This window comes from Hemiscyllium ocellatum, chromosome 6 (assembly GCF_020745735.1).
Source record: "Hemiscyllium ocellatum isolate sHemOce1 chromosome 6, sHemOce1.pat.X.cur, whole genome shotgun sequence".
Taxonomy (NCBI): Eukaryota; Metazoa; Chordata; class Chondrichthyes; order Orectolobiformes; family Hemiscylliidae; genus Hemiscyllium; species Hemiscyllium ocellatum.
In genome coordinates, this window is record NC_083406.1 from 75063923 (window position 1) to 75084766 (window position 20844).

The window sequence follows — 20844 nt, forward strand, 5'->3', positions numbered from 1 at the left end:
CTGCACACTAACACCTAGAGATGTTTGATAGTACAGTATCCTCTGTAGATAATGCATAAGCAATGAAAGGAACAGAAATTTTCAAACAGTTAGATTGAAGGATCCTGATTGTCACATGCAGTTTTTAATCAGAATATAAATTTGAATACTTTATTTAAAGTAAAACTATATTCTGAAAGAGGTAAAAGAGACAGATAATATATATATTTTAGTTAATTTTGAATTGTTCAATAATGTCTATCAATAATTAAAACCTTGGGGAATGAGACTCTACAAATTTTCAGTACAGTGAGGTTGTTTTCCACCATTACATTTAGATTAGATTACTTACAGTGTGGAAACAGGCCCTTCGGCCCAACAAGTCCACACCGACCCGCCGAAGTGCAACCCACCCATACCCCTACATTTACCCCTTACCTAACACTACGGGCAATTTAGCATGGCCAGTTCACCTGACCCGCACATCTTTGGACTGTGAGAGGAAACCGGAGCACCCGGAGGAAACCCACGCAGATACGGGGAGAACGTGCAAACACCACACAGTCAGTCGCCTGAGTCGGGAATTGAACCCGGGTCTCAGGCGCTGTGAGGCAGCAGTGCTAACCACTGTGCCACCGTGCCGCCCACATTTATTGTACATTTAAGTTTATTTGTCTCTGAATGGATGAAACAAAACCTTGTGGGTGTGTGTAATGGGTAAGCACACCAATGCCATACTTTTGTGTATTGTAATTCTGAGACTAATGGACATGTGTTAGTATCACAAAGCTTCTGTACAGGCAGGGTGTATGAGACAGAATCTTCTGATTTCCATGCTTCAGCATATCCCACAAATTGCAGTTGGATTTACTCCATTGTAGAAACATGTACAGATAGCCTCAAAATACTTATTACCACAAAATTCAGGTTGTTAAATAGTTACATCCTTTTTAAAAAATGCTTTCCAAAAATAAATTCTACCCCCCCAACTCTTGTCCAAAGTCTTATTTTCAACCTTTGTTGCTGCCATGTTCTGCCTGCTGGGTTCAGCTTCATTATTGAATGGATGTTATATTGTTTAATCTCAGATATTTCCAATCAAAAACTAAAACTAGAAACAAAAACAGAAATTCCTGCAAAATCTCTGCAGGTCTGGCAGCATCTGTGGGGAGAAAGCAGAGGTCCAGTGACCCTTCAGAACTAAAACTAAACTAAAGCAATTCTGAATTTTTTAAGCTCACTTGATGATGCAGCAGTGAGTGTCAGAAATGCAACTTCAGAGAATTGATGTATTTACTGGGAACTTGCTCTCAGCATTCAGAAAATGAAAAGCCATCAGCAACTTCAAATGCACAAGTCATATCCTTTGTTGATTAAGATTTATGATGAGTTCCTGGAAAATGTAGAACATTCCCAGTACCTTAGGTACTGGGACAGAAGACTGCCATAGATGAAGAAATCCAACAATGCCTGAAATCTGTTGGTGCAGTCTTTAGCCACCTGAAGAAGCGAGTGAAGATTGTAATAGCAAATCTGAAAACACACTCATGGTCTACCATGTCAAGATTGCTAGCTTACAGCATGTAGATGAAATATGGATAATTTACACTAGGCTGGAGTCATATTATCAAAGCCTATTGTGGAAGATCTGACACAGTAAGTAGGAGGACAGGTGCACCAACATCAATGTCCTCTCACACGCTGGCATCAAAACACCAAGGGTATGATCATCTGCCATCAGTGTTGTTGGTTTGGTCATGTATTTCTGACATCAGAAACCATTCTCCTAAAGCAGGTCTTCTCCAAGCTGAGTTAGGGCAGGCTTAGCAGAAGAGGACAAATGTATGTTTTATGAATGTCCTGAAATCTACTGTGCCAACTAAAGTAGGTTAGTAGCTAGGAATCCTGCAGTGAGTAATTCATCTCCTGATTCCCCAAAGCTTGTCCGTCATCTACAAGACCCAAGTTCAAAGTGTGATTGAATACTTCCCACTTACCTGGATGAGTGTAGCACCAAAACACTCTAGAAACTTGACTCAATTCAGGACAAAGCTGCCTATTTAATTGGCATCATGTGACAAAATATTCACTTTGTCCATCAATCAGGATCCTTTAATGAACAACAAAATTATTAATTCCTGTTTTGAAGAAGGGGCGCTGATCCGAAACTTTCACTCTGATTTCTCTCCACAGATGCTGCCAGACCTGCTGAGCTTTTCCAGCAATTTCTGTTTTGGTTTTTGTTTCTGATCTGCAGCATCCACAGTTCTTTTTTTTTTATTAATTCTTTTTATGAGAAAAAGAATTATTCATCCTGTCCTTTGGTGACATTTTTTAAAATAAAGAAACCGGTCAGGGATTCATTGTCCACAGCCTTGTAAGATAAATCTTCAACCAAAGAAGCATGAAGCATCCTCACAATCTTATTATTAATCATCCATTATGTATTATCTTCACTTGGCAAAATGCAGCCATTTCTGAATAGCTTTAGCAATTCCCAGTAATTTTTCTTGAACTTGCCTTTTGGGATTTGTACTGTGCATTGTCACATGAATTTCCATGTTGCATTGTTAATGATGTAATTTTACCTTTTAGGTGATGCAACTTGCAGGCCTTGATGGACATCAGGTTGTATTGCTCCTGGAAGATTACCAATTTGTCCATGCTAGGTTTCTTGAGATGGTGAACAGTCTCCTTTCTTCTGGTCTGTATCTAAGTTGTAATTATATACATTAGCAATTTTTAAAATTGAAACATCTGAAGTATAACTATAAAATACACCAGGTTATAGTCCAACAGGTTTAATTGGAAGCACACTAGCTTTCAGAGTAACGCTCCTTCATCAGGTGATTGTGGAGGGCTCGATCGTGACACAGAATTTATAGCAAGGATTTACAGTGTGATGTAACTGAAATTATACATTGAAAAATTGATTGTCTGTTAAGCCTTTCATCTATTAGAATACAGTGATAGTTTCACTTCTTTCATGTGTAAATCACAAAACCTTTTTTAAAAAGTTGCATTCTCGGGTTAGCTGTTAACAATGGTGATGGTGTTGGCCCCCTGTGTTCTGTCTATGCCATGATGTTTAGATTGATTCTAATCTAGAAAGTGAGATAACTGAGTTTTACATAAATTCATGCAGTTTTTGAGCTCAGAATTCTACATGAATGCATGCAGTTTTTGAGCAAAGTACAATGTATCTCTAACCCGAGAATGCAACTTTTTAAAAAAAGGTTTTGTGATTTACACATGAAAGAAGTGAAACTATCACTGTATTCTAACAGATGAAAGGCTTAACAGACAATCAATTTTTCAATGTATAATTTCAGATACATCACACTGTAAATCTTTGCTATAAATTCTGTGTCGCGATCGAGCCCTCCACTATCACCTGATGAAGGAGCGTCGCTCCGAAAGCTAGTGTGCTTCCAATTAAACCTGTTGGACTATAACCTGGTGTTGTGATTTTTAACTTTGTACACCCCAGTCCAACACCGGCATCTCCAAATCAGAAGTATAAATATATTGTAATAAGTAATTTATATTTCTGTTCTTTGTAATGTTATTCTGTGTTTGCATGCATTGTTTCATAGTTTCTCTGGCATCCATAACACAATTGGCCCATCTTCACCCTCTCAATTTTCTAAATGTACTGAATGCCTGTCTTTGTTTGAGAGCCTTCCATGATTTTTGGTGGGCAACTCTGTGTAAAACATGTCTCTCTTGTAATTTGAAAAATGCAGGAAACCTGAATGTCCAGGTCAGGGCACAAGTCTGGAGCAAAATTACCACACCCCTGGTTGCCTAAATAGCAGGGTCATGCTCTTGACCTCCCAGGTCAGGTTTAGAAGAATACAATGCATTGGTTTTGGCATGCTTGGGTGTAGAATTTGCCTGAAAGATTTAGGCATCAGTCTTTGGGCTCGAGGTCAGGATTTTGCTTAGGTGTTACTTCCTTGAATCTTACAAATTATTAGGCAGGCAAGGAAAGAAGAACGAAAACATTTGCATCTGTAAGTTTTGAGTTGTTCATCAGCTTATATTGCTGATAAATATTTTGTGTAATCATAAGACACTTAATGGTACAGTATATGTGGCACATTTTACTGATATGTGCAGTCAGTGGTGGTCCTATAAGTTACAGGGAGATATTTCGTGCTTCTAGTTCTATTCTTCAACCACTCTAAAGAGCTGCTGTAAACCATGGTGGAACACAAGATCACAAGAGATAGTCATAGAAGCTACCATATTACTTGTTGAAGCTACAATATCATTTAACCCTCTTCTCGTACTCCATGATTCTAAGATACGTAAGATCTATCTATCTCAACCTTAAAAATCCTCAAGGGTGCAGTTTTCCTAACGCCTTTGGGCAGAGATTTCCAAAAAATCACAACCCTTTGATGAAGAAATTTCTTTTAATCATAGTCCTAAATGATTAACCCCTGATCCCTCATCTGTCTCTGACCAGCATAAACTACCGCTCAGTTTACCCTGTGAAGCCCCTTAAGTATCTTCAATGTTCAATGATATCAAGTTTCATTTCTCTTAGAGAATATAGGTCCAATTTATTCATCTTCTTGGCCTGGGACAATATTCTTTTCTAACAGTTTAATGAAGTATCACTGCTTCAATGCAAGTATATATGCTATGATGCCAGCTAATGGTATTACTGGACAAACCCCAGAATGAAATGTGCCCTGATAGGTCACGGCTTTTTAAAAAAATTGTTGATGTGGTCTGTCACTGATTCAAAAGCACGCAACATTGCAGTTTTGGGCTTTAACGATAACGCTGAAGTTGATGATACAAAATAAATGAATATAGAATAGAATAAACCAAACTTTTAACATATAATTCAAAGTTAAAGATTTCAAAGCATGTAGTAAAATCATAATCATTTTAATCACAAAAGCTTTGTTTTACAGATCACAAAAGCCTCCTTTTACAATACTTGCACCAGAGAGAAACTCTTTCTCTAACATCACTGAAAGCTTAATATAACCCGACTTCAAGTCTCAGTCTGAGAATCTAATAGCTGCTTCCTGAATCTTCATAAGACCAGAAGAAATAGGAACAGGAGTAGGCCATTTTGCCCCTTAAGCCTGTTCCACCATTCAATAGAATCATGGCTGAACCAACATTCCTCATGTTCACTTTCCTGCCTTTTCCCCATAATCCTCGATTCCACTACTGATTGAGAATCTAACTATCTAAGCCTTAAATATACATTAGAACTTTGTTCTCACAGTTCTCTGTGGCAAGGAGTTCCAAAGACTGACAACCCTCAGAGAGAATAAATTCCTCCTCATCTCAGTCTTAGATTGGCACCCCTTTATTCTAAGTCTATGCCTTGTGGTCCTAGACTCTCCCATGAGGCGAAACATCTTCTCATCATTTATCCTGTCAAACTCCTTAAGAATCCTATATGTTTTAATGAGATAAACATGAGAACCATAGAATCATAGAATCTCTACAGTGTGGAAACAGGCCCTTCGGCCCAACAAGTCCACGCCAACTCTCTGAAGAGTAACCCACTCAGACCCATTCCCCCTACCCTATATTTACCTCTGACTAATGCACCTAACCTACACATCCCTGAACACTATGGACAATTTAGCACGGCAATTCACCTAACCTGCACATCTTTGGACTGTGGGAGGAAACTGGAGCACCTGGAGGAAACCCATGCAGACATGGAGAGAATGTGCAAATTCTACACAGTCACCCGAGGCTGGAATTGAATCCAGGTGCCTGGCACAGTGAGGTAGCAGTGCTAACCACTGAGCCACTGTGCCGCCCCAAAACATCCATGTTCTCGATTTACCCTGATGGCTTTCCTTTAAATGTCAGTTTAGAAGCCATAACATTGCAATGGCTAGGAATTAAACCTGGGTCAACTGCTTGGAAGGTAGCTGTGCTCACCAGTGCACCATCATCGCTCTTAGTGAGCTTAAACTTAGTTTCAAATTACCTTTTCAGGGTTTAAACCAAATGCTTCCGGAATTATTCTTAAAATGTAAATTATGTTCTCCCTTTCTCAGCTGTTTTACACATCCATCTTCAACTGAGAACCCTGCAGAACTGCCACAAACTGAAACCAAGCTGTTGGTGTTCCTCTGCACCCTTAAAAAAAGTTCCAGAATCTTCCATCAGAAAGCCCAACATACTATATCATGTAAAAACTGAAAGAACTGTGGGATGCTGTAAATCAGAAATAAAAACAGAAATTAATGGAAAAGTTCAGCAAGTCTTGTTATGGACTAGGCCAGACCACTCAAAACATTCTTAAGCAGGCAGCCCAGATCATAACTTTGCAAGTTATTTTGGTAAGTGTACAGTGAAAATTACCTAGATTAAGTTAGCGAGGTTGGCTACCAGGTTTTAAAACAGACAAAAGTTTATTCACAAGATTACACAATGAAACACAAAGAACAGAATAAAGAACCCCTACAGAACTCAATCTATCCAAACTAGACTTAATTATGCTGTTCCGAATATACAGAACAATCCTAATAAGCAAACCCCCTTAAAAACCAGTATAAATGGAACTCCTGCTTACAGGTTGAAGTTAGTAGGGCTGAAAGAGAGAGAGAGAGTTTCCACACAGCTCACTGTTGAACATCTCATTAGTTCTGGACTGAACTAAACTGCTTAGCTATAGAGCTGACCACTTCCTTTTCATTATATAGGTCACTTCTAAAACATGACCACTTTGACCCGAAATCACATATAAACAAAAAGGCCTCACAATACCCTTTAATCTCTGTACCAAACCAGTCTAATCAGCACCGTGAGTGGTTTATTACCCCTCTGTAAAAAACCAAGGATATAGTATCCTTGAGAAAAGGAACAGTTTTTAGAAAAAAAAACCAGCTTTGTGACGGTCTGTTTTTGATACTATATTATGTACTTTGTTTATATGCAAACTTGCCATATTTAAACACATCCTATTAGTTCTTAGGAGATATTGTCCTCAAACTGATTTAAAATCATCATAGCTCCATAAATATGCACAAGTTAATTGTTAAACCCCTTCAGACGCACTAAGAAACTCTGTATGCCACTAGTTCAAAATCCAAACTCCAAATTCAAAAGTAAATGATATTAAGATTATTTATCTACATTATACATCTTTCATCACAATATCCTTTCTTAAATATGAAGATGAGAGATTTGCCCAATACTCCAGGAATGATCTCACTGAAGCTCTGTACAACTTTCTAAAGACTTCTTTGTTCCTGTTTATTCAATTACCTTTCCATTAAGGCCAACAAACCGCATGCCTTCTTAATTGTTTGCATACACATGTATAACACACTAGAGTTTATCTGAACATCAATTTGTATAAGTTTCTTACCTTAAAAAAAAATCTGCCATTCTAATCTCATCACCAAAGTGAATGACATGACATTTCTTCACATTATATTCCATTTACTGTTTGATGTCCATTCACTTAACCTGTCTAAATCTATTGTTTCTTGTATCCTATCAACTTACGTTTCCACCTAGATTTGTATGGTAAACAAACTTTGTATTTTACTGTCTGTCTCTTTGTCTAAATCATGAATATAGAATGTAAACAGCTGAGAATCAGCATTGATCCTTGAGACACTCCATTAGTCACAACCTGCAAATGGAGAATACCCTATTTATGCCTACTTTCTGTTTTTTGTCCATCAAACAATCTTATCCATGTTGGTATATTAACTGAACTCCGTGTCCTTATTTTACTAGTTAACCTTTGTGTGGCATTTATTGAATGCCTTTTAGAAATCCAGTTATAAAACATGCACTAGTTCTCTTTTATCTACACTCTTAGTTATATCCTGAAAAGTCTTTAACTTTTCAAACAGGATTTCCCCTTCATGAAACCATATCAAGTTTATCTGCTTTGCTTAAGTGCATTGTTAGGAATTCCTTAACAATAGATTTCACCACCTTCCTGGAAAGTGACTTTGGACTGATGAGCATGTTGTTCCTTGTTTTCCTCTCTGTTCTTACTGGAAGAATGGTAGCATGTTTTCTCATTTTCAGTCGGCTGGGACCATTCCAGAATGTATGGAACAGATGTTTGTAGACATCATGTGTAAGAAGGAGACATTAAAAGCAGAAGAGAAGTCTACATCCTTCAAATGCCACTTCACAACTCCCTTGATCATCTTGGGAAGTTTCCAAGATACACAAGTTTCGGTTGTTAACCTTTAACATAACATTTCGGGCTGCTCAACATATTGCTCTCAACAAATATGCTAACATTCATTGGTTTACTGTCAGTCTGAAAGGCAGCATATTTGACAGAGTGCAGTACTACTTTACTATTGCACTGTAATGTCAGTCTAGCTCAGGTTCTCCATAGATTCATACAGTATGGAAACAGACACTTCGGTCCAACCAATTCACGCTGACCTTGTTCCCAGACTAAACTAGTGCCACCTGCCTGCACTTGGCCCATGTTCTTCCAAGCGCTGCCTAAATGTCTTTCAAACATTTTGTGGAATAAGGCTTCAAGAAAGAAACCTGCTGCTTCAGAGAAATTAATTTTACCACTAATTCAGTGCTGGCACAAGTTTAAATTCCATTTTTCATTCAAATAATTTTTCTGCCTAGGCCAGAAAAAGATAAAATTAATTCCTGCAACATTATATTGACCCAGCTAGCCTTGCTATGCATATTGCCCATCTTTAGAAGTTCATAAAGCTTGCTATTCATCTTTAAAAGTAACATAATTGAAGTTCTTAAACAGAGGATCGGATTCAACATTCAACTGCTATTCCGTGTGGTTGGCAATCTTGCTCTTTTTCCTGTCTGGTTGCTTGTTTTTCTTTTAAAACAGATGTTATTTTAAGACCTTTAATTTGGAGAACATTAGGAATTCATGAAATAATGTCAACATTATTTGTTCAGTTATGAAGCACTGTGTTATAGTGCTGTAACTTCTGTTAGTCTATTTTCTTTCAAATTTAGTACTCGGTGCACATATTCTGTTTATTTTTATCTTTCACGCATAGCTATTCACAATAAAACAGGTATTTAACTGTGGTTTTATGCATTTTTTTCAATATGCAGGTGAAGTGCCTGGACTATATACACCAGAAGAACTGGAACCAATCCTGTCACCTTTAAAAGACCAGGCTTCACAAGATGGATTCACTGGACCAATCTTTAATTACTTTGCATATAGTAAGTAGATTTTAAGTCCATAATCCTTCTTTTTATATACAACAGGATATGATACTTAATAGACTGGAAGTTCATGTTCAAATTTCACCGTGACAGCTGTGAAAGTGACAGCTGTGAAATTGAACTTGTTAAATCTGGTCATTTATGTACATTTACACACAAATATAAGCCATAAAAATTAAAAAAAAGTGTTCTTCAGGGAATGTTCCTAGTCTACTTTATTTGTGAACACTGGTTCTATATGATGTGCCAAAACTTACATAACACATAAAAATGGAGCTGGTGGCAAAACTATGAGGGAAATTGAAAAAGACATAATCAATATTCATACTGGTTTGTTCCTGCCTTCAGGCAGTTCTGCATCTTGCAATGGCCAATAACCAATAATGGTAATTAATGTGACCTGAATGGGGAGGCTACTGGATTCTTACCTGTGTCAGATTGACCCATGCAGCAACAAAGACCTGGCAGGTCCCTAGAAATGACATCTTGTCAGCAGATCTCCTTTATTTATTCCCACCACCACCAACTACTCCCCCAAATGTTATTCAGAGCCCATCTTCAAAGGTCTTCATTGTCTTCCTGCCACAGTAACACTAACCTCTCCTGGGTTGGCTGCACTGTAGGCTTTGCCCAGGTGCCACCCATGTGCTAATTCTGCCTAGTTTCCAAAATTGAATAGACCTACTCAAAACTGACTTTCGATTGACTCTCAGGCAATATCATATTGGTCGAGGTATCACCAGTGGCATTGTAACCTGCTCTTGGCTCCAGCATCAGAATCTTTACAAAGGCAATAAAATTCCACTCTCTATAGTTAACTCTTCAGGCCCTTGTGGGATATAAGGGCCAGTTAATTATTCCTTGCAAATGAAAAAAAAGGTGATTCTTCAGAAAATTTAAAAATTATTACGTGTATGAGTAAAATTCCAACAGCAAGAGAAATGTTGATAAGAGTTAGATTTGTCAATGGAACAACAACTTGATGTGACATTTACCGGTGGGCTCCAGTCCTGCACTATGGCTCACAGAGTTACCAGCAGTAATTTTGTCTGAATTGAACACATGGTGTTCAGTAGGCTGACTTGGGATCCAGTTATCATTCTTATGTTAGGTGTGTAAATGACGAGTGGTTGTAAAGGTAAAAGTCAGCCTGAGCAATCTGAGAAGGATGACAATTGCTAAGGAAGGCTGTTTGGAAAGCCTGTTTTAGGGCTCCAGCACCATGCTCAGTACCTAAAATAGGGTAATGGAAGTTAAAATATTCATCTAAACCTCACTCCCCTTCATTCCTATACACTCCCCCTACCTCATCCATTCCATGCTATGCCCTTTGCCCATATCCCATGGGCCCACAGTTTGCCCAGCCCATCCTATGCCCCCCACCCATCTCCCATGGCAACTAATTCCACCCATCACCCTTCCCCAACCTACACATATGCAACATCCACCAAGTATTCACATTTAGTCAGACAAACAAAAAAATGTTATTACTTAAAAGTTCTATATTGCAGGCTACTCTCTATTGTAAAAGTATACTTATTTGTAAAAACATATTTTGACAGGTCTTGACACTTTCTGACAGACTAGATTGGTATTTTTATAGTTTTCACAGATGCAAGAGGTTTGTACATCTTTTATGCACTGATTTCCTCCTCTCAAAGAATGTTATTCTTCCAACCCCAACATGGCATGGGGCTATATCCACATGGAAAATCGACGTTTCAGGCAAAAGCCCTTCATCAGGAATAGAGGCAGAGTGCCTGCAGGGTGGAGAGATAAATGAGACGATGGTAGGGGTGGGGAGAATGTCGACCTGCAGGCACTCTGCTCCTCGGATGCTGCCTGAACTGCTGTGATTTTCTAGCACCACTCTAATCTAGAACCGGGTTTCTAACATCTGCAGTCCCTGTTTTTACCTAATCACTTAGTTGGCCAACTGCACGCGCCAACTGTGGGCTGATCTCAGTCCTGCTCCTGTAGAAATGGGGATGCTATGTTTATGAATGAGTGTAGGATTCTCAACTTTGAGAGGTTCTCGTTTGTGACCAAGATTTGCGCCTTATTATCTGATGAAGGAGGCCTCGTGCTCGCCACCATTTACAGCTGGATGACACCTTAAGGAAAATGGTACAGGGGCAAGTTGATTAGGATGAAACTATTATTCTGTTTGACTGAGCAAATTTCTATGAGCCCACCTGTAAGCCCTCCCCAATTTGTGGCCAAAAGTGCTGCCGCTGAATGTGACACCTGCAAGCATTCCGAAAGAGCCAGACACTTTTCTCATTTCTCTTATACCTCACCCTTGAATGAAAAAAAGACAATTTGTAAGTATATCCAATTTATTTATACTGTTCTTTTTGAATTTAAAGTTCTTAAAATGCTTTTCATGTTTTCTTTATGTTAAATGTAAATCATTCTAATCTTTTTGAAATAAATCCCTGTTTACATCCATTTCAGTCTATCTCCACACTTGCCATGCATGTTTTTGATCATTTGTATAAACAGTTTATAACAATAATTTTTAGAGTTTAAGAATGAAGCAATTTGCAATAACAACCTAGTTGAAAAAGTGCCTGTGTTAACATCGCTTTGAGATTTTAATTATCTCATAAGTAAATAGGACAATAAAAGGATACATAGGTGTGCTGCGACCTTGTACACTGAAATGTATAAATTGATTAGTTATTTATAACTGCTTTCATTTATGTTACATATTTTGTACAACTTTCTATTTCTGCCTTGCATTTCTCATTAATTTAGACAATTTATAAATTGTTTAAAGTAAGTTATTGGTGTGAAAATTGATCTAATGCTTCTCTGTCAATTATGTAAGCTACATCTCAGCATGAGCCTGTACAGAAAAATTTATTTCCCTGAACTTTTTATTTAAAAAGAAACTGTTACAGTATGTCACAAAGGTAAGGATTTGGCTGCAGGTCTTAACAGAAAAATGTCATTTGGTGGTGCAGAGTTTGAGTTTTGCTTAAAAAAGGTACATTTGATGAAGCTTTCTGTCTTGTTTTCATCAAAGCAATTTGTTCATGTACCAATTTAAGGGAGAAGCCAGTGCTTATACTGTTTGAAGGGAGACTGTTAATTGGTTGGCAAGTGGACTGTGATTGGTGGAGGCATTGTTGTGGAGAATGAACCAGTTAGGCATTGACTGACAGTTAACTGCCAAGCATTGTTTGTATTTTTAAACCAGGTAGATTGACTCTGATCAAGGCATTGCCCTGAAAAATGATCTAGAGGACAGCTGTTGCCTATTTTTATTGAGTTGAAATAGTTGTCTTTTGTGTTTACTAAAGAAGTTGAATCTCTTGTCAAGAGGAGAAGGAGGCTTATGTAAAGATGAGACGTGAAGGCTCAGTTAGGGTACTTGAGACTTACGAGTTAGCTGAGAAGGACCTAAAGAAAGAGCTAGGAGGGGCCATGAGAAGTCATTGGCAGGTAGCATTAAGGAAAAGCCTAAAGCTTTCTATAGGTATCTCAGGAATAAAAGAATGACTAGAATAAGATTAGAGCCAATCAAGGACAGTGGTGGGAAGTTGTGCGTGGAGTCCAAAGAGATAGGAGGCACTAAATGAATATTTTTCATCAGTATTCACACAGGAAAAAGACTGTGTTGTCAAGGAGAAACTGAGACACAGGCTATTGGACTAGATGGGATTGAGGTTCATAAGGAGGAAGTGTTAGCAATTCTAGAAAGTGTGAAAATAGATAAGTCCCTGGGTTGAATGGGATTTATTCTAGGATTCTCTGGGAAGCCAGGGAGGACTTTGCAGAGCCTTTGGCTTTCATCTTTATGTTGCTATTGACTATAGGAATAGTGCCCAGACGACTGGAGGACATCAAATGTTGTCCTCTTGTTTAAGAAAGGGAGTAGAGACAACCCTGGTAATTATAGACCAGTGAGCCTTACTTCAATTGTGGATAAAGTGTTGGAAAGGATTATAAGAGATAGGAATAATTTGATTAGGGATAGTCAACACTGTTTTGTGAAGGGTAGGTCATGCCTCACAAACCTTATTGAGGTCTATGAAAAGGTGACCAAACAGGTGAATGAGAGTAAAACAATTAATGTAGTCTATGTGGATTTCGATAAAGTGTTTGATAAGATTCTCCAAGGTAGGCTATTGCAGAAAATATGGAGGCATGGATTTGAAGGTGTCATAGTGGTATGGATCGGCAATTGGCTATATGTAAGAAGGCAGAGGGTGGTGGTTGATGGGAAATGTTCAACCTGGAGTTTAGTTACCGGTGGTGTACTGCAAGGATTTGTTTTGGGGCCACTGCTATTTGCCATTTTTATAACTGACCTTGATGAAGGCTTGGAAGGATGGGTTAATACATTTGTGGATGACTCTAAGGTTGGTGGAGTTGTGGACAGTACGGAAGGTTGTTGTAGGTTACAGAGGGACATAGGTAAGCTGTAGAGCTGGACTGAGAGGTGGAAAATGGAGTTTAATGTGGAAAGGTGTGAGGTGATTAACTTTGGAAGGAGTAACAGGAATACAGAATACTGTGCTAATGGTAACATTTTTGGTAGTGTGCATGAGCAGAGAGATCTTGGTGGACATGTGCAAAGGTTCCTGAAAGTTGTCACTCAGATTGATAGGGTTGTTAAGAAAGTGTACGGTGTGTTAGCTTTTATTGGTAGAGGGATTGAGTTTTGGAACCATGAAGTCAGAGAGTCTTGGGGTCATAGAGATGCACAGCATGAAAACAGACCCTTCGGTCTAACTCATCCATGCTGACCAGATATCCCAACCCAATCTCGTCCCACCTGCCAGCATCCGGCCCATATCTCTCCAAACCCTTCCTATTCATATCTCCATCCAGATGCTTTTTAAATGTTACAATTGTACCAGCCTCCACCACCTCATCTGGCAGCTCATTCCATACACGTACCACCCTCTGTGTGAAAACGTTGCCCCTTAGCTCTCTTTTATATATTTCCCCTCTCACCCTAAACCTATGCCCTCTAGTCATGATTTTATATACCTCCATAAGGTTACCCTCAGCCTCCGACACTCCAGGGAAACAACCCCATCCTATTCAGCCTCTCCCTGTAGCTCATATTCTCCAACCCTGTCAACATCCTTGTAAATCTTTTCTGAACCCTTTCAAGTTTCACAACATCATTCCAATAGGAAGGAGACCAGAATTGCACCCAATATTCCAACAGTGGCCTAACCAATGTCCTGTACAGCTGCAACATGACCTCCCAACTCCTGTACTCAATACTCTGACCAATAAAGGAAAGCATACTAAACGCCTTTTTCACTATCCTATCTACCTGCGACTCCACTTTCAAGGAGCTATGAACCTGCACTCCAAAGTCTCTTTGTTCAGCAACACTCCCTAGGTCTTTACATTAATTGTATACACCCTGCTAAGATTTGCTTTCCCAAAATGCAGCATCTCACATTTATCTAAATTAAACTCTGTCTGCCAGTTCTCAGCCCATTGGCCCATCTGATCAAGATCCTGTTGTAATCTGAGGTAATCTTCTTTGCTATCCACTAAACCTCCAATTTTGGTGTCATCTGCAAACTCACTTCTTATGCTCACATCAAAAGTAGAAGACAGAGGGTTTTGGTGGAGAGTTTTTTTTCAGGCTGGAGGCCTGTGACCAGCAGAGTGCCATAAGGATCAGTGCTGGGTCTGTCATGTTGCAGGTGTACAAATCTCTGGTGTGGCTGCACTTAAGAGTATTCCATACATTTCTGGTCGCTACATTATAGTAAGGATGTGGAAACATTAGAAAGGGTGCAGAGGAGATGTATCAGAATGTTGCCTGGTATGGAGGGAAAGTCTTATGAAGAAAATCTAAAGAACATTGGAGAGAAGAAGGTTGAGAGGTGACTTAATTGAGACACACAAGATGATCAGAGGATTAGGTAGGGTGGACAGTGAGAGTGTTTTTCCTTGCATGGTGCTGGCTAGCATGAGGGGACATAGCTTTAAATTGAGGGGGGATAGATATAGGACAGATGTCAGAGGTAAATTCTTTACTCAGAGTAGTAAGGGTGTGGAATTCCTGCCTACAACAGTCATAAACTTGCCAACTTTAAGGTCAGGTGAATTGACCATGCTAAATTGTCCGTAATGTTAGGTGAAGGGGTAAATGTAGGCGTATGGGTGGGTTGCACTTCGGTGGGTCGGTGTGGACTTGTTGGACCGAAGGGCCTGTTTCCACACTAAGTAATCAAAAAAAAGAGCATTTAAGTCGTCATTGGATAAACATATGGATGATAATGGAATAGTGTAGGTTGGATGGGCTGCAGGTTGATTTCACAGGTCAGCACAACTTTGAGGGCTGAAGGGCCTGTACTGCACTGTAAGATTCTATGATCTTTCTGTCTGAAAAGAATAGGGTCCTGTGTACATCCAGTATGTGTGTACATAACTATGCAGCATCAATAACTAAAGTTTGCCACACTATGAGCTTGACTAACTACCCTAAATTGTTTGCTGGTGTAATTCTTCATACACTCAGTTATTTAACAAATGCTGTCCAATCTTGTGTCACCATGTATGTATGTAACTGCAAGTTTGCCACCCTGTCATCCTCGGGAGAAAGTGAGGTCTGCAGATGCTGGAGATCAGAGCTGAAAATGTGTTGCTGGAAAAGCGCAGCAGGTCAGGCAGCATCCAAGGAGCAGGAGATTCGACATTTCGGGCATAAACCTGAAGAAGGGCTTATGCCTGAAACGTCGAATCTCCTGCTCCTTGGATGCTGCCTGACCTGCTGTGCTTTTCCAGCAACACATCTTCAACCCTGTCATCCTGACTACCTTGAACTGGTTGTCAGTGTAATTCTTCACAAACTCAGGCTTGTTTAGCAAAGGTTGTTCAGTAATATCTAATGTTGAACACTGATTTGACTTTTGCAAATGTTGACTCTTGGTGGGGTAGTGTTTGTGGCCTATGTTAATAAAGCCATTTTAATGGCACCTCCTTCATACCTCCAACCTAACTGATGTCTTGTTTGCATGGGTTTGCTTCCAGCAGAGCTGATCTATTTTCTGCTATTTATACCTACCACTGATACTATTAACAACTATTCATCACCTTATGTATCTTCTCTTCTACTACTGGCATTTCCTTGTTTCCCACACCCTCATCATCTGTTCTGTTTATCCCTCCTCCCCCTTTGTGTACAGCATATAAAATCAATTTCCACCCCAATCACTTACAAAGTATCATATTGAACTACAAAATTGACACTGCTTTACTCTCTCCATAGATCCTGCCAGACTTGCTGAGTTTCTCTAGCTTTTCCATTAATTCTAATGTTTTACATTAGATCTCCATTAAATAAATATTTTATTTAAACAATCTTATTTATTGGTGGCACAACTGGAAGACAAATGATTATGCTAATTGTGAAATGTGAGGGGATGTTTCATTTTTGCAAACTCATGGCAAGAGATAAGACAATGCTGATGTTGTAATAGAAAAAATGTGAGAATTAAATTCTGAGACCAATCAAATCTGGATAAATTGGAATCAAAGATTGGTATGAAAAGCTATGACAGAAAAAGAAGTTGTCTTTGAAGAGAAAACAGTTCACGTACTATCAAGATATGATCCCATGATGACAAAATAAATGGTAAATGAATACAGAACTCCCTAAATTTAGTAAAAGATGGAGTGTATTACAAAACAGAAAGACAGCTGTAAGGGGCTATGCGTAGGGATGGTTAATACACATGAGAACCACACAAAATGAATCTAGCATGCTTAGCAGCATAATGATAAACCTGAGAAAATCCAAGAGTGAATGAGAAGAGACAAGATAAAAGGAAATCCAGAAGCAGAAACGGATGGTAAAAGGAGAAGTTGAGCTGATTAGAGACCAAAAGGGAACTTGAGTAGAGGATGTGGTTAAGGCAATGAGTACTGTGCACCTGCCTTTGTCAAGAAAGATGATGTTGCCCAGGTCATAATGAAAGAGGAGGTAATTGAGATACCAGTTGATAAAGAGATGATCTTAAATAGGCTGACTGTATTTAAAGCTGATAAATCACAGAGTCATAAAGATAAACAGCATGGAAACAGAGCCTTCAGTCCAAATTGGCTCTGCCGACCAGATATCCTAAATTGATCTAGTTCCATTTTCCAGCACTTGGCTCAAATCCTCTAAACCCTTCCTATTTATATACCCATCCAGATGCCATTCAAATGTTGTAATTGTACCAGCCTCCACCACATCCTCTGGCAGCTCTTTCCATGCATGCACCTCCCTTTGCATGAAAAAGATGCCGCTTTGGTCCCTTTTAAATCTTTCCCTCTCACCATAAATCTATGCCCTCTAGTTCTGGACTCCCCCACCCAGGGTAAATAACTCATCTATGTATTCTATGTATGCCCCTCATGACTTTATAAACCTCGAAGGTCACCGCTCAGCTTCTGATGCTCCAGGGAAAACAGTCCCCTCTCCCTGTAGCTCAAACCCTCAAACATTCAGCATCTCCCTCTAGCTCAAACTCTGGCAATTTCCTTGTAAATCTTTTCTGTACCCTTTCAAGTTTCAGAACATCCTTGCTATAGGTGGAAGACCAGAATTGCACACAATACTCCAAAAGTGCCGAATCAATGTCCTGTATAAGTGAAAGTGAGTACGGCAGATGCTGGAGATTAGAGTCAAGAGTGTGATGCTGGAAAAGCACAACAGGTCAAGCAGCATTCGAAGAGCAGGAAAATTGACGTTTCAGGCAAAAGCCCTTCATTGGGAATTCCTTTTGAAGGGCTTTTGCCTGAAACATCGATATTCCTGCTACTTGGATGCTGCCTGACCTGCTGTGCTTTTCCAGCACCACAATGTCCTGTATGGCTGCAACATGACCTCCCAACTGGTATACTCAGTGCTCCAGTAAATAAAGGAAAGCATACTAAATGTCTTTTTCACTATCCTATCTACCTGAGATTCACTTTCAAGGAACTAGGAATGTGCGCTCCAAGGTCTCTTTGTTCATCAGCACTCCCCAATCAAGGCATACGTCCTGCCTTGATTTGCCTTTCCAAAATGCAGCACATCATGTTTATCTAAATTAAACTCCATGTGCCACTCCTCAGCCCATTGACCCATCTGATCAAGATTCCATTGTACTCTGAGGCAACCTTTGTCACTGTACATTGCACCTCCGATTTTGGTGCCTCCTATGTTCACATCCAAAATCATTAATATAAATGATGCAATGCAGTGGACCCAGAACCAGGATTGGTAGAAATACAGGGTCAAGAGTGTGGTGCTGAAAAAAATATTGCAGGTCAGGCAGCATCCGAGGAACAGGAGAAGTGACGTTTTAGGCATAAGCCCTTCATCAGGAATGAAGGGAGGGAGACATTCACCTGCTTCTCGGATTCTGCCTGACCTGCTGTGCTTTTCCAGCACCACACTCGACTCTGATCATCAGCATCTGCAGTCCTCACTTTCTATTACTTGGTAGAGATACACACAAAAAAATTTTAGGCTGAAGTGAAAATATAGGCTGAAATTACAGAAGCATTGGCCATAATATTGCAATTCTCCTTAAATGCACGGATGCTGCCAGAAAACTGAAGAACTGCAAACGTTATGCCCACATTGAACTGAAAATAGATGTGCCAAGACAAACAGTCTGAAGAGGTTGGACTCAAAACAGACTCTTGAACAAGAAGCTGAAAATGTGTTGCTGGAAAAGCGCAGCAGGTCAGGCAGCATTCAAGGAACAGGAAATTCGATGTTTCGGGCATAAGCCCTTCATCAGGAATGAGGAGGGTGTGCCAAGCAGGCTAAGATAAAAGGTAGGGAGGAGGGACTTGGGGGAGGGGTATTGGAAATGCGATAGGTGGAAGGAGGTCAAGGTGAGGGTGATAGGCCGGAGTGGGATGGGGGCGGAGAGGTCAGGAAGAAGATTGCTGGTTAGGATTTACATGTATTTGGAAAGTCAAGGACTGATTAAGGATAGTCGGCATGGCTTTGTGTGTGGGAAGTCATGTCTCACAAACTTGATGGAGTTTTTTGATGAAGTAACAAAGAGAATTGATGAGGGCAGAATGGTGGATGTGATCTATGGAACTTCAGAAAGGCATTCAACAGGGTTCCTTATGGTAAATGGGTTAGCAAGATTAAATATCATGGAATACAAGGAGAACTAGCCATTTGGATACAGAACTGGCTTGAAGGTAGAAGACAGAGGATGGTGGTGGAAGGTTGCTTTTCAGACTGGAGGCCTGTGACCAGTGGTGTGCCACAAGGATCAGTGCTGGATCCACTACTTTTCATTAGTTATACAAATGATTTGGATGTGAACATAGGAGGTATAGTAAGTAAGTTTGCAGATGACACCAAAATTGGAAGTGCAGTGGGCAACAAAGAAGGTTACTCAGATTACAACAGGATCTTGATCAGATGGGCCAATGAACTGAAGAGTGACAGATGAAGTTTAATTTAGATAAATGTGAGGTGCTGCATTTTGGGAAAGCAAATCTTAGCAGGACTAGTATACTTAATGGTAAGGTCCTGGGGAGTGTTGCTGAACAAAGAGACCCTGGAGTGCAGATTCATAGTTCCTTGAAAGTGGAGCCACAGGTAGATAGGTAGTGAAGAAGGTGTTTGGTATGCTTTCCTTTATTGGTCAGTGCATTGAGTATAGGAGTTGGGAGGTCATGTTGTGGCTGTACAGGACATTGGTTAGGCCACTTTTGGATTATCAGAAGGATGTTGTGCAACTTGAATGGGTTCAGAAAAGATTTACAAGGATATTGCCAGGGTTGGAGGGTTAGAGATATAGGAAGAGGCTTATTAGGTTGGGACAGCTTTGCCTGGAGTGTTGGACACTGAGAGGTGACCTTATACAGTAGAGGTTTACAAAATCATGAGGGGCATGAATAGGGTAAATAGACAAGGTCTTTTTCCTGGGATGGGGGAGTCTAGAACTAGAGGGCATAGGTTTAGGGTGAGGATGGAAAGATTTAAAGGACCTAAGGGGCACCGTTTTCATGCAGAGGGTGCTACGTGTATGGAATGAGCTGCCAGAAGAACTAGTGGAGGCTGGTATAATTGCAACATTTAAAAGGCATTTAGATGGGTATATGAATAGGAAGGGTTTCGTGGAATATGGGCCAAGTGCTGGCAAATGGGACTAGATTAGATTGTGATATCTGGTCAGCATGGACGAAGGGTCTGTTTCCATGCTGTACATCTCTGTGACTCTATGACACTAAATCAGATTCCAGAATGAAACCTGGCTTGATAGATCATATTATTTCTTAGCATAATATGGTGTACTTTTACTGAACATGAACACAAGGCTGCAGATGTGTTTTAATAATAAAACATGTCTATTGCACGTGCTAAAAATGTCTACATATAGCACTGTTTGTTGGGCGCTCCTCTGTATCAGGAATTTAACATCAGCACCTAAGGGAAGGTGTTATTACAGTGCAACATTGTTTACATTGTGATTAAGTCCTGCACTTATTTTTTTATATATACATGGGGGTCACTTAGCTCAGTTGGTTGGATGCATGGTTTGCAATGCACTTAAATGTCTAACTGCGTGAGTTCAATTCCTGCAGTGGCTGAGATTATCATGACCGACTCTCCATCTCAACATCTCCCCTCGCTGGAGGAATGCTGACCCTCATGTTAAACCATCACCAGTCGTTTCTGTCTAATGAGAG

General features: G+C 39.8%; 1 protein-coding gene across 1 annotated transcript in view; it reads left to right on the plus strand.

Annotated features, from left to right (window-relative positions):
• The window catches only part of dync2h1 (dynein cytoplasmic 2 heavy chain 1), a 561613-nt gene that overhangs the window by 185516 nt on the left and 355253 nt on the right, over window positions 1–20844 (plus strand). The window contains exons 51-52 of the mRNA XM_060826048.1: window positions 2575–2683; window positions 9052–9165. Coding sequence (XP_060682031.1) covers window positions 2575–2683; window positions 9052–9165 — 223 coding nt within the window. The remainder of the gene's footprint in view (window positions 1–2574; window positions 2684–9051; window positions 9166–20844) is intronic.